We start from the raw sequence: 11374 nt of genomic DNA on the forward strand, positions 1-11374 counted from the left end.
TTTTTTTTTTTTTTTTTTTTTTTTTTTTTGAGACGGAGTCTCGCTCTCTCGCCCAGGCTGGAGTGCAGTGGCCGGATCTCAGCTCACTGCAAGCTCCGCCTCCTGGGTTTACGCCATTCTCCTGCCTCAGCCTCCCGAGTAGCTGGGACTACAGGCACCCGCCACCTCGCCCGGCTAGTTTTTTTTGTATTTTTTAGTAGAGACGGGGTTTCACCGTGTTAGCCAGGATGGTCTTGATCTCCTGACCTCGTGATCCGCCCGTCTCGGCCTCCCAAAGTGCTGGGATTACAGGCTTGCGCCACCGCGCCCGGCCCACAGATGTTTTTCTTTTACTGAGATTTAAGAGACTGGTACTGACCTTCGACCACAAGCAGGCTTTAAACATTTGCCTAACAAAGCACATTCTTTACAGCCCAAAATCCTTTCAACCTTAATTAGCACAGCAATGTTTCTGGCAAGGACAAGATTGGGGGTAGAGTCACAGATTAACAGCATCTCAAATACAGAGCGAAATGGAGTCTCTTAAACTTACTTCTGTCTATAATAACACCGTAACAGGCTGACCTCTCTTTTCCCCACAGTGTGCAGAGTTAAAGGCTTGGCTTCTGGTGTATAACTGCTCTTATGAGATAAAGGCCTAGCTTTTAACTTCTGGGGCAGAGTTGAGCTAGATGCTGGCTAGTGGGATTCTGGGTGTGGGGCCAGTGGCTTGGAATCTGGACCTGAGAGCCCTGGTGGCTGGGGTGAAGATCTGGTCGTCTGGACCTGGAGTGGAGATGGGTCACATGGTGACAGTGGGAGCCTGAGGGGCCAAAGGCCTGGTGTCTGGGAAGAGGCGTGTTTTGAAGAAGTGGGGTCTGGTGTCCAGGACAGAGGCCTGGCATCTGGGCCAGGGCCTTGGTAGCTAAGGAGTCTGACCATCTGGTGCAGAAAGCAAGTGGTGGTGTGGACTCGTGCCTGGCCCAGAGCCCTAATGACTGAGAAGTCTGATGATTTGGGTTCGATTTTGGGTAGTCGAATTCTGAGGGGTAAAGGTCTGGGCCAGTGTCTTGGTGTCTGGGCATCTGGTTTGGTGCCTGGTTTGGTGTCTGGGCATCTGGTGACCTGACTTCCTTGGTGGGTGGTGGGATCTGGGTAAAAGTCCGGTTTGGACCTGAGCCCCAGTAGCGGGGTGGTGCTGCACGCAGGCTCTGAGCCGCAGGAGCGGGGTGGTGCTGCACGCAGGCCCTGAGCCGCAGGAGTGGGGTGGTGCTGCATGCAGGCTCTGAGGGTAGGCCCCTCTTCTTCCCATTCCCTGGCCCTGGCAGGACGAAGAGGACCTCCCCTATGAGGAGGAAATCATGCGGAACCAGTTCTCTGTCAAATGCTGGCTTCGCTACATCGAGTTCAAGCAGGGCGCCCCGAAGCCCAGGCTCAATCAGCTATACGAGCGGGCACTCAAGCTGCTACCTTGCAGGTGGGAATGGCTCCAGCTGCCCTGCCCACCAGCCCCTGCCTCACTTGGTCCAGTTATAACAAAACTGCCAAGTAGGTCCCAGGTGATTGCTTCGTGTTCCATCACTGACCTGTACATCCCTGGATGGGTCAGCACACCTCCTCTGATGTCCCAGTCTGTCCCTATCATTGCTGAGACGTATCACCCCTCCCACACCCACATTTGCCAACAGGGGCAGGGCAGATGGTTCTGGAGGGGTCCATAAAGCTGACCGATCAGCATCTGCCACCTTCTGTTCCCCAGCTACAAACTCTGGTACCGATACCTGAAGGCACGTCGGGCACAGGTGAAGCATCGCTGTGTGACCGACCCCGCCTACGAAGATGTCAACAACTGTCATGAGAGGGCCTTTGTGTTCATGCACAAGGTTTGGGGCTAGGCGAGGGGATACATCGGGAGGTGGGGCTGAGTCCATGGTGGTGAGTGGGGGAGGGACGGGCTGGGCTCAGCACGTTAGGGATGGGGGCTTGGAATCCTGTTGCTTCTGTGCATGGGAAGTTGGGCTGGACTCAGTCCTGGAACTGGGGGTTTCTGGGTCCTGCTGCATTTATGTGGAGGCCCCAGGTGTGACTCAGCCACAGGACATCAAGTGTCTGTGGCTAGGCCATGGAGTCCGTGGCTTAGTCCCAGCCGCCTCTCCCCACACCCCCAGATGCCCCGTCTGTGGCTAGATTACTGCCAGTTCCTCATGGACCAGGGGCGCATCACACACACCCGCCGCACCTTCGACCGTGCCCTCCGGGCACTGCCCATCACGCAGCACTCTCGAATTTGGCCCCTGTATCTGCGCTTCCTACGCTCACACCCACTGCCCGAGACAGCTGTGCGAGGCTATCGGCGCTTCCTCAAGGTGAGCCCCGCAGGTACGCTGGTTCCCCAGGTTAGTTTCCAGAAACTGCCTCACTGTGACACTAGCTCCGTGTAGGATGTCACCCAGCAGACCGGATGTGGGAAGAGGCACCAGGAGATGCATATGTCTTGTCCGTGATTCATGTCTTTATTTTCCAAATAGTTTGCTCACACCAGTTTCACATTAGGCGTAGAGATGAGTGCTGAGGACAGTGTGGCTAAGACACTCTCTGCCTGCACAGAGCTTTTAGTCTAACTAGGAAGACGGATGTATGTGAGCTGATGGCATGAACTAGAGTAAAACCACAGCCATGATGAGGGCCAGGAATAGGAGGTGGGGAGAAGCAGGCAGGGTGGAGAGTGGAAGCATCAGCTAGGCGGGACTGGGGCATGGTTTGCTCAAACTTACAGCATCTGTTCTGTGACATTTGGATTCTAAGCTGGACCAGTCAGGACTGAGGCTAGACCCATGGGGCCCAGGCTGGACACTATAGTCAAGGCTGGACCCATGGGATCAAGGCTGACCCAAAGGGGCCAAGGCTAGACCAGTCAGGACTGAGGCTGGACCAGTGGAGCCAAGGCTGCATCCATTGTGGGTTGGGGGTCAATTCTAACCCAAGCTGGGCGTGGTGGCTCAAGCCTGTAATCCTAGCACTTTGGGAGGCCGAGACGGGCGGATCACGAGGTCAGGAGATCGAGACCATCCTGGCTAACACGGTGAAACCCCGTCTCTACTAAAAAATACAAAAAACTAGCTGGGCCACGTGGCGGGTGCCTGTAGTCCCAGCTACTCGGGAGGCTGAGGCAGGAGAATGGTGTAAACCCGGGAGGCGGAGCTTGCAGTGAGCTGAGATCCGGCCACTGCACTCCAGCCTGGGCGGCAGAGCGAGACTCCGTCTCAAAAAAAAAAAACAACAAAAAAAATTCTAACCCAAAAGGATCAAGGCTGGACCTTTGGGGCTGACACTGGACCACTGCAGTCAAGGCTATGCCCTTGCAGGTCAAGGCTAACCCAAAAGGTCCACAGCTGGTCTAGTCAGGACTGAGGCTGGACCAGTGGAGCCCAGGCAGGACCCATAGGGGGTTGAGCCTAACCCAGCGGGGCCAAGGCTAGACCAGTAGGAACTGGGCTGGACCAGTGGGACTGAGGCTGGTTTGACAGGGCTTGCTTTTGCCCAAGACAGTTGTAAATGGGTAGGGGGCACCCCAAAGCCACTGAATCGGGAGGCGGGCGTAGCCCTGCCGCCCCACTGACTGCCTGAGGGGTGGGTTGGTCCCCAGCTGAGTCCCGAGAGTGCAGAGGAGTACATTGAGTACCTCAAGTCAAGTGACCGGCTGGATGAGGCTGCACAGCGCCTGGCCACTGTGGTGAACGACGAGCGTTTTGTGTCTAAGGCCGGCAAGTCCAACTACCAGGTGGGCCTGCCGGGAGCCGAGTGGGTGGGAGGGCCACCCCCCTCAGTGACTGAGCCTGAGACTCTCCCCCCGCTGCCCCATGCCCTGCAGCTGTGGCATGAGCTGTGCGACCTCATCTCCCAGAACCCGGACAAGGTACAGTCCCTCAACGTGGACGCCATCATCCGCGGGGGCCTCACCCGCTTCACCGACCAGCTGGGCAAGCTCTGGTGTTCGCTTGCCGACTACTACATCCGCAGCGGCCACTTTGAGAAGGTGCACGCTGGCACACGGGGCTCTGGGATCGGGGCGGGGTCTCCCTCCGACACTTGGGGATACATGTTCACACATGCACAGGCAGAAAACATGCCATTTATGGCTGGGCGCGGTGGCTCACGCCTGTCATCCCAGCACTTGGGGAGGCCGAGGCAGTAGGATCACTTGAGGTCAGTGCTTCAAGACCAGCCTGGCCAATATGGCAAAACCCCATCTCTACTAAAAATACAAAAATTGGTCACATATGGTGGCAGGCACCTATAATCCCAGCTACTCGGGAGGCTGAGGCAGGAGAATCGCTTGAACTTGGGAGGTGGAGGTTGCAGTGAGCCGAGATCACGCCACTGCACTCCAGCCTGGGTGGCAGAGCGAGATTCCATCTCAAAAAAAAAAAAAAAAAAAAAGTGCCATTTGTGACAGACAAGCATGTCCCTGCACACGATTGCCATCCTGGTGAGGGGAAGGAGACACTTCTGCCCGCAAGCCCACCAACCTTGGAGTCAGCCACACTTGTGTTCAGGGTACACCCCCTGGCTGTGTGGCCTTGGCCCCACTAAGGCTGGGTGTCCTCGTTTGTAAAATCAGAGTGACAGTTACTGCCTGTCACCAATCAGCACAGTGACGCAGGCACAGCACTGAGGAGGTACGTGATGTGCGGGCCACTCCCTTTTGGTTAGGTGACTATGGCTCTTGGTAGGCAGTGGAGTGGCAAGCTCAGGGGACGGTCTGGGGGCAGGTGGGCACAGAGGGGGCTGGAGCCGAGAGCAGGGAGGCACAGGAACCCGGGGAAGATAGGTTGGGAGCCTCGAAAGCCAAATGGGCTGGCTGTGCTGCTGACTAGGGGAGCTGCCAGTGGGGTGTGGACGGTATGTGCTTCCCAGCGCCCCTTCCAGGGGCACGTGTAGGCCAAGGCTGCTGGAGGCAGCAGGGCGAGACTCGTCAGGGCTGGGTAGAGAGTGGGCCTGAGCTGGGGTGGGTGAGCCAGGTGGGGGACAGGCAGGCCGGGGAAGAGGGTCAGGCAAGCGAGAGGGGCACTTTGGAGCAAAGTCTGAGCCCTCGGAGGATGAGCTGAGGCCAGGGTCCCTGCAGGGTGGACCCATAGGCGCTGGGGGAGTTTTGGCCACCTATTGGGTGCCAAGTGCTTCACACACGTGTCTCAGTCGAGCCTGAGGTCACTGTGCACAAAGAGCAGTCACCTGGTTTACTAAGGAGGTCCTGAAGCTCCCAAGATCACCCTGGCAGCGCAGGGCAGGTTGGGGGTGAGAGGCCTCTACTGACACTCTGTCCTGGGATCACTGCCCAGAGGTGCTGGATGGGCCCCCGGAAGGCCCCAGGGGTTCCAGATTGGGGCTGGTGCTAAGAGTGCTGCTGCCTGTCCCCTGCGTCACTTTCCTCTCACCTCCCCTTCCCTGGGTCCCCACAGGCTCGGGATGTGTACGAGGAGGCCATCCGGACGGTGATGACCGTGCGGGACTTCACACAGGTGTTTGACAGCTATGCCCAGTTCGAGGAGAGCATGATCGCCGCAAAGATGGAGACCGCCTCAGAGCTGGGGCGCGAGGAGGAGGGTGAGCCTCTGGGGCCCCTGGCTGGTGGGGAGAGAGCTGAGTGGACATCAGTGGGTGGGGGCGGGGCATATCTCAGGTGGGGCAGCCCCAGGAGGCTCAGCTGGGGGCCAGCAGGGAAGGAGGCTGGGTGAATGCAGGGGGTGTGGGGGTCCTGGAGGAGCCAGGAATGGGGACATATCTCAGGCCTTGGCCAGAGTCTGGCAGGGCAGGAGGGCTAGGGGAACAGTGGGGGTAGGAGGGGGTATCCGCAGTACCTGGGGCTGGGGGTGGGGCTCAGGTGGACACCCAAGCTGAGTGTCTAGGGCCCAGAGCGCTTGGCTGGGGGCTGGAGCGGAGTGAGGGCAGGGAGCAGAGGCGGCGGCGTTCAGGGCCCTGCATCCTGGGTCTCGGTCCCTCACGAACTCCCCTCGCGGCTCCCAGATGATGTGGACCTGGAGCTGCGCCTGGCCCGCTTCGAGCAGCTCATCAGCCGACGGCCCCTGCTGCTCAACAGCGTCTTGCTGCGCCAAAACCCACACCACGTGCACGAGTGGCACAAGCGTGTCGCCCTGCACCAGGGCCGCCCCCGGGAGGTGCGTGAAGCCTGCCCTGGTCCTCCCCCGAGGGCCAGTTTCCTGCAGAACCGGGGAGCCACCCACCTTCACCCATAATGTCACCTCCTGGGGCCTGACTGTGCTTAGTAGGTCCCATTCCACCCATGTTCTTGGGGTTCTTGTCCTGCTCTAGCCCCGCCCCTCAGAGCCACAGCTCCCTCCCGGCCCCCCCCCTTGGAGCGCCACTGCTCTCTCCCGGCCCCGCCCATTAGGGCCACAGCTCTCCTGCCCCTGCCCCTTGGGGGACCACAGCTCTCTCTTGGTCCCGACCCTTGGCAGGGGCCACATTTCCTTCCTGGCCTCTCCTGACAGGGGCCACAGCACCCTCCAGGCCCCCCCCTCAGAACCACAGCTCTGCCCCGACACTCATCTGCAGGCTCCTGAGTCCCATATGACCTCCTCTCTCCTGTCTCCAGATCATCAACACCTACACAGAGGCTGTGCAGACGGTGGACCCCTTCAAGGCCACAGGCAAGCCCCACACTCTGTGGGTGGCGTTTGCCAAGTTTTATGAGGACAACGGGCAGCTGGACGATGTGAGCACCCTGCTGTGTGTGCCTGTGTGTTCATGTATGTGTGCATGCATGTGTGTGCTCGTATATGTGTGCACGTATGTGTGTGCCTGTGTTCATGTATGTGTGCATGCATGTGTGTGCTCGTATGTGTGTGCACGTATGTGTGTGTGCCTGTGTGCGCACGTGTGTGTGTATGGATGTGTGCGTGTGCATGTTTGGGTGCATGCATGTGTGTGCACGCATGTGTGTGCCTGTGTGTATGCCGGTATGTTTGTGCCTGTACGTTTGTGAGCACGGTCGCCTTTCTGACCCTTGATGATGGGGGCTGTCCAGGCGGGCAGGGTCTCAGCCTGGCCTCTGCCTGCCCTTGCAGGCCCGTGTCATCCTGGAGAAGGCCACCAAGGTGAACTTCAAGCAGGTGGATGACCTGGCAAGCGTGTGGTGTCAGTGCGGGGAGTTGGAGCTCCGACACGAGAACTACGATGAGGCCTTGCGGCTGCTGCGGGTAAGAACAGGCCCAGGTTGTGGGGTGGGGACTGCAGGTTGTACGGCCGGCGCCTGGGACAGCCTCTGAGCGCCTCCCTGGCCGCTGTCTGCCCCTGCAGAAGGCCACAGCGCTGCCTGCCCGCCGGGCCGAGTACTTCGATGGCTCAGAGCCTGTGCAGAACCGCGTGTACAAGTCGCTGAAGGTCTGGTCCATGCTCGCCGACCTGGAGGAGAGCCTCGGCACCTTCCAGGTGAGCCGCCTGTGGCTGGTGAGGGATGGGGCCCCGGATTCAGCTCCAGAACCAGCTCTGACCTGTCCCCATCCCCGCCCCAATAGTCCACCAAAGCCGTGTATGACCGCATCCTGGACCTGCGCATCGCGACACCCCAGATCGTCATCAACTATGCCATGTTCCTGGAGGAGCACAAGTACTTTGAGGAGAGCTTCAAGGTGAGGGGCTGGGGCAGACCCGGAGGCCCTTGATGGTGGTGTCCCCTCCCCCAGGGAGCCTCGGCACCTTACAAGTCCGCTGGGGCTTGTGTGACACAGTATACAGACTGGGTGATTTAAACAACAGAGATTCAGCTTCTCCCTTCCTGGAGGCTGGAAGTCCAGGATGGAGGCGTGGGCAGGGCTGGTTCCTCCCAAGGCCTCTCTCCTTAGCTTATAGACAGCCGCCTTCTCCCTGTGTCTTTGTGTGGCCTTCTCTTTGTGTGTGTCACTTTCGAAATTTCCTCTTCTTTTTTTTGAGACGGAGTCTCGCTCTGTCGCCCGGGCTGGAGTGCAGTGGCCGGATCTCAGCTCACTGCAAGCTCCGTATCCTGGGTTCACACCATTCTCCTGCCTTAGCCTCCCGAGTAGCTGGGACTACAGGCGCCCGCCACCTCGCCCAGCTAGTTTTTTGTATTTTTTTTTTTTTTAGTAGAGACGGGGTTTCACCGTGTTAGCCAGGATGGTCTCGATCTCCTGACCTCGTGATCCGCCCATCTCGGCCTCCCAAAGTGCCGGGATTACAGGCTTGAGCCACCGCGCCTGGCCGAAATTTCCTCTTCTTAAAAGGACATCAGTCATAATGGATTAGGCGGCCCCTAACGACCTCAGTTTAACTTAATGATCTCATCTTCAAACGAATCTACCTTCTGAGGTACTAGGGGTTAAGATTTCAGCATACGAATGTTGTGGCGGGGCACAGTTCATTCCACAGCAGGCACGGAGTTCTGCTTCCGTGTGCACCCGTGACTCGTGGGGAGGCTGTTGGTGCCAGCGTGTGCGGGCTGTCCCTGCCCCGCTGCTCAGGAGATGGCTTGTGGGGTCCGTGGGCTGTGTTGCGTGTCTCCTTGGCAAGACCCTGTCCCGCGGCCGGAGCAGTCATGTTTGTGTGTGTTTCTATGGATCGTGTGGGCATTATGCAGATACACAAATGGGAAGGTCGTACATGCACATGCGTGCTGCTGCCTGCCCCTCTGCCTGGGGGGGGGGGGGGGGGGGGGGGGCTTCTCCCCGGGGATGGGCAGCCAGTATCAGCGGAACTGGGGAGCCGCCCACCTTCACCCATCCCCCATCACGTCACCTCCTATGGGGTCAGACTGCTTAGCAGGTCCCATTGCACCCCTGTTCTTGGGGTTCTCGCAGAGGGAGACAGTGCAGAGGACAGACCCCAACAACTGCCATTAGGGACAGGGAAGGGCCCCGAGGGAGACCCCAGCAGGCTCCCTACAGACGTCACCCAAGGACATCCCGGGTGCCTGGTGGTCTCTGCCTACAGACCCTTATGTATGACTGTCCCTCTGGTAACAGGCGTACGAGCGCGGCATCTCGCTGTTCAAGTGGCCCAACGTGTCCGACATCTGGAGCACCTACCTGACCAAATTCATTGCCCGCTATGGGGGCCGCAAGCTGGAGCGGGCGCGGGACCTGTTTGAACAGGCTCTGGATGGCTGTCCCCCAAAATATGCCAAGAGTGAGGCGGGCAGACGGCATGGGGGGGCAGGCAGGCTGGGTTTCTGACTGGTCCTGGCTAACTGTGCTTCCCTCTCCCCTCTGCCCCGCCCAGCCTTATACCTGCTGTACGCACAGCTGGAGGAGGAGTGGGGCCTGGCCCGGCATGCCATGGCCGTGTACGAGCGTGCCACCAGGGCCGTGGAGCCCGCCCAGCAGTATGACATGTTCAACATTTACATCAAGCGGGCGGCCGAGATCTATGGGGTCACGCACACCCGTGGCATCTACCAGAAGGCCATTGAGGTACCCACTGCGGGAGTCCGGGCCGGGGCCAGAGGTCCCTGAGCAGATGGAAGGGGTCCAGGCAGGTGGGAGGGGCTGGGGAGGAGCCTTCTGGAAGCACAGGGATGGCCATGGTGTGTTGGGAGCCCTGACCTACCTTGGTCTCACTCCCGGCCTCCCCAACCCCGGTGTCCAGGTGCTGTCAGACGAGCATGCGCGTGAGATGTGCCTGCGGTTTGCAGACATGGAGTGCAAGCTCGGGGAGATCGACCGTGCCAGGGCCATCTACAGCTTCTGCTCCCAGATCTGTGACCCCCGGGTAGGGCTGGGGAGGGACGGGCATCAGGGTTGGGGGTGCGGCGGAGTCAGACACCTCACGGGCCCACACACCCACCCCTGCCCTGCCCTGCCCCACACACAGACGACCGGCGCGTTCTGGCAGACGTGGAAGGACTTCGAGGTCCGGCACGGCAACGAGGACACCATCAAGGAGATGCTGCGCATCCGGCGCAGCGTGCAGGCCACGTACAACACGCAGGTCAACTTCATGGCCTCGCAGATGCTCAAGGTCTCGGGCAGTGCCACAGGCACCGGTGAGCCACCCCGGCTGGCTGGGTCCCTGATCCAGGGCATCTCAGCCTGGCCTGACCTGGGCTTTCTGGGTCTGGAGCCTCGGGTCCTGAAGGGAACCTCCTTGAGGGCTGGGCCATCACCTGGGGGACTGGGACAGTGCGGCATCTGATGTGTGGGAGGGGCCCCCGTGGTGCTGACCCCCTGCTCCCTCCCGCCCCCTAGTGTCTGACCTGGCCCCCGGGCAGAGCGGCATGGACGACATGAAGCTGCTGGAACAGCGGGCAGAGCAGCTGGCGGCTGAGGCGGAGCGTGACCAGCCCCCACGTGCCCAGAGCAAGATCCTGTTTGTGAGGTGAGGGCGGATCCTGGGACGGGACAGGACTGGAACAGGTCCCGAGGGGGCCCAGGGTGGGGAACTGAGGCAGCTTGGCCTGTCCCCAGGAGTGACGCCTCCCGGGAGGAGCTGGCGGAGCTGGCACAGCAGGTCAACCCCGAGGAGATCCAACTAGGCGAGGACGAGGATGAGGATGAGATGGACCTGGAGCCCAACGGTGAGGGCCTGGCGGGGACGGGGCCGGGGCGGGGCCGGGGCGGGCCTCCAGGGACAGGCCACCGCCAGGAGGGTGACTGGCTCCCGCCTTCCCCACAGAGGTTCGGCTGGAGCAGCAGAGCGTGCCAGCCGCTGTGTTCGGGAGCCTGAAGGAAGACTGACCCGGCCCTCCCCCATCCCCCCTCCCCTCCCCAATACAGCCACGTTTGTACATAGTGGTCTGAGCCTCCTTCCTGCCACCCAGGTGCCCGAGGGAGGGCAGCTCAGGAGTGCCTGGCCCTCGGCCCGGATTGGCTGCTGTGGGAGGTGGGGCGGCTGGGCCCCAGGCCAGACACCGCCCGACCTCACCCCGCAGAGCCAGTTCTGGACTCGGGAGGCCAGTCCCTCCGCTGCCTGGGGCCTTGGAGTGGGTCCTGCCCGGAAACTTCCTTGAGCCTCTGCAGCCTGGGAAGGGCAATCTGACCCGACTGCCCAGATCTTGCTAGCCCCTGCCTCTCAGAGCCCTTCTGTGGCCCCAGGCAGCTACCCCCTCCCTGGGGTGGCACCTGCTCTCTGCTCCCCACCAGGGACTGGCCCTTGCCCTCGAGTCTTGGAGTCAGGCAGGCTCTGGCCCAGCTCTGGCAACTGATTAGTAAGGCGCTTCTGTGGCTGGGGGCGGGGGGAGGTGCTGGGTGCCAGACCTCGTGCATGGCCCAGGACCAGGGTGTGGTCCTTAGTCCTAAGCCTGGGAAGCCATTAGTGGACTCTAGGCTATTAAGGGGTTTTAAGCATCAAGGGATATAATCAGATTTGTGCTTCGAACGGGTTACACAGGCTGCTGTGTGGGCAGGAGGCAGCTGGGGACATGGGG

At 60.3% G+C, this 11374-nt stretch overlaps 1 protein-coding gene across 1 annotated transcript in view; it reads left to right on the forward strand.

The window, feature by feature from the left end:
• Nucleotides 1–10738, forward strand: part of XAB2 (XPA binding protein 2) — an 11784-nt gene extending 1046 nt beyond the window's left edge. Inside the window, exons 2-19 of the mRNA XM_023186754.1 lie at nucleotides 1308–1456; nucleotides 1739–1862; nucleotides 2148–2345; nucleotides 3626–3760; nucleotides 3851–4015; nucleotides 5439–5583; nucleotides 6004–6155; nucleotides 6593–6712; nucleotides 7065–7196; nucleotides 7297–7428; nucleotides 7515–7628; nucleotides 8976–9138; nucleotides 9232–9422; nucleotides 9598–9720; nucleotides 9823–9994; nucleotides 10197–10326; nucleotides 10416–10525; nucleotides 10624–10738. Of these exons, the coding sequence (XP_023042522.1) occupies nucleotides 1308–1456; nucleotides 1739–1862; nucleotides 2148–2345; nucleotides 3626–3760; nucleotides 3851–4015; nucleotides 5439–5583; nucleotides 6004–6155; nucleotides 6593–6712; nucleotides 7065–7196; nucleotides 7297–7428; nucleotides 7515–7628; nucleotides 8976–9138; nucleotides 9232–9422; nucleotides 9598–9720; nucleotides 9823–9994; nucleotides 10197–10326; nucleotides 10416–10525; nucleotides 10624–10685 (2517 nt within the window). The 3' untranslated portion in view covers nucleotides 10686–10738. The remainder of the gene's footprint in view (nucleotides 1–1307; nucleotides 1457–1738; nucleotides 1863–2147; nucleotides 2346–3625; nucleotides 3761–3850; nucleotides 4016–5438; nucleotides 5584–6003; nucleotides 6156–6592; nucleotides 6713–7064; nucleotides 7197–7296; nucleotides 7429–7514; nucleotides 7629–8975; nucleotides 9139–9231; nucleotides 9423–9597; nucleotides 9721–9822; nucleotides 9995–10196; nucleotides 10327–10415; nucleotides 10526–10623) is intronic.
• The last annotated feature ends 636 nt before the right edge of the window (nucleotides 10739–11374 follow it).

The sequence above is a fragment of the Piliocolobus tephrosceles genome, chromosome 21 (assembly GCF_002776525.5).
Source record: "Piliocolobus tephrosceles isolate RC106 chromosome 21, ASM277652v3, whole genome shotgun sequence".
Taxonomy (NCBI): domain Eukaryota; kingdom Metazoa; phylum Chordata; class Mammalia; order Primates; family Cercopithecidae; genus Piliocolobus; species Piliocolobus tephrosceles.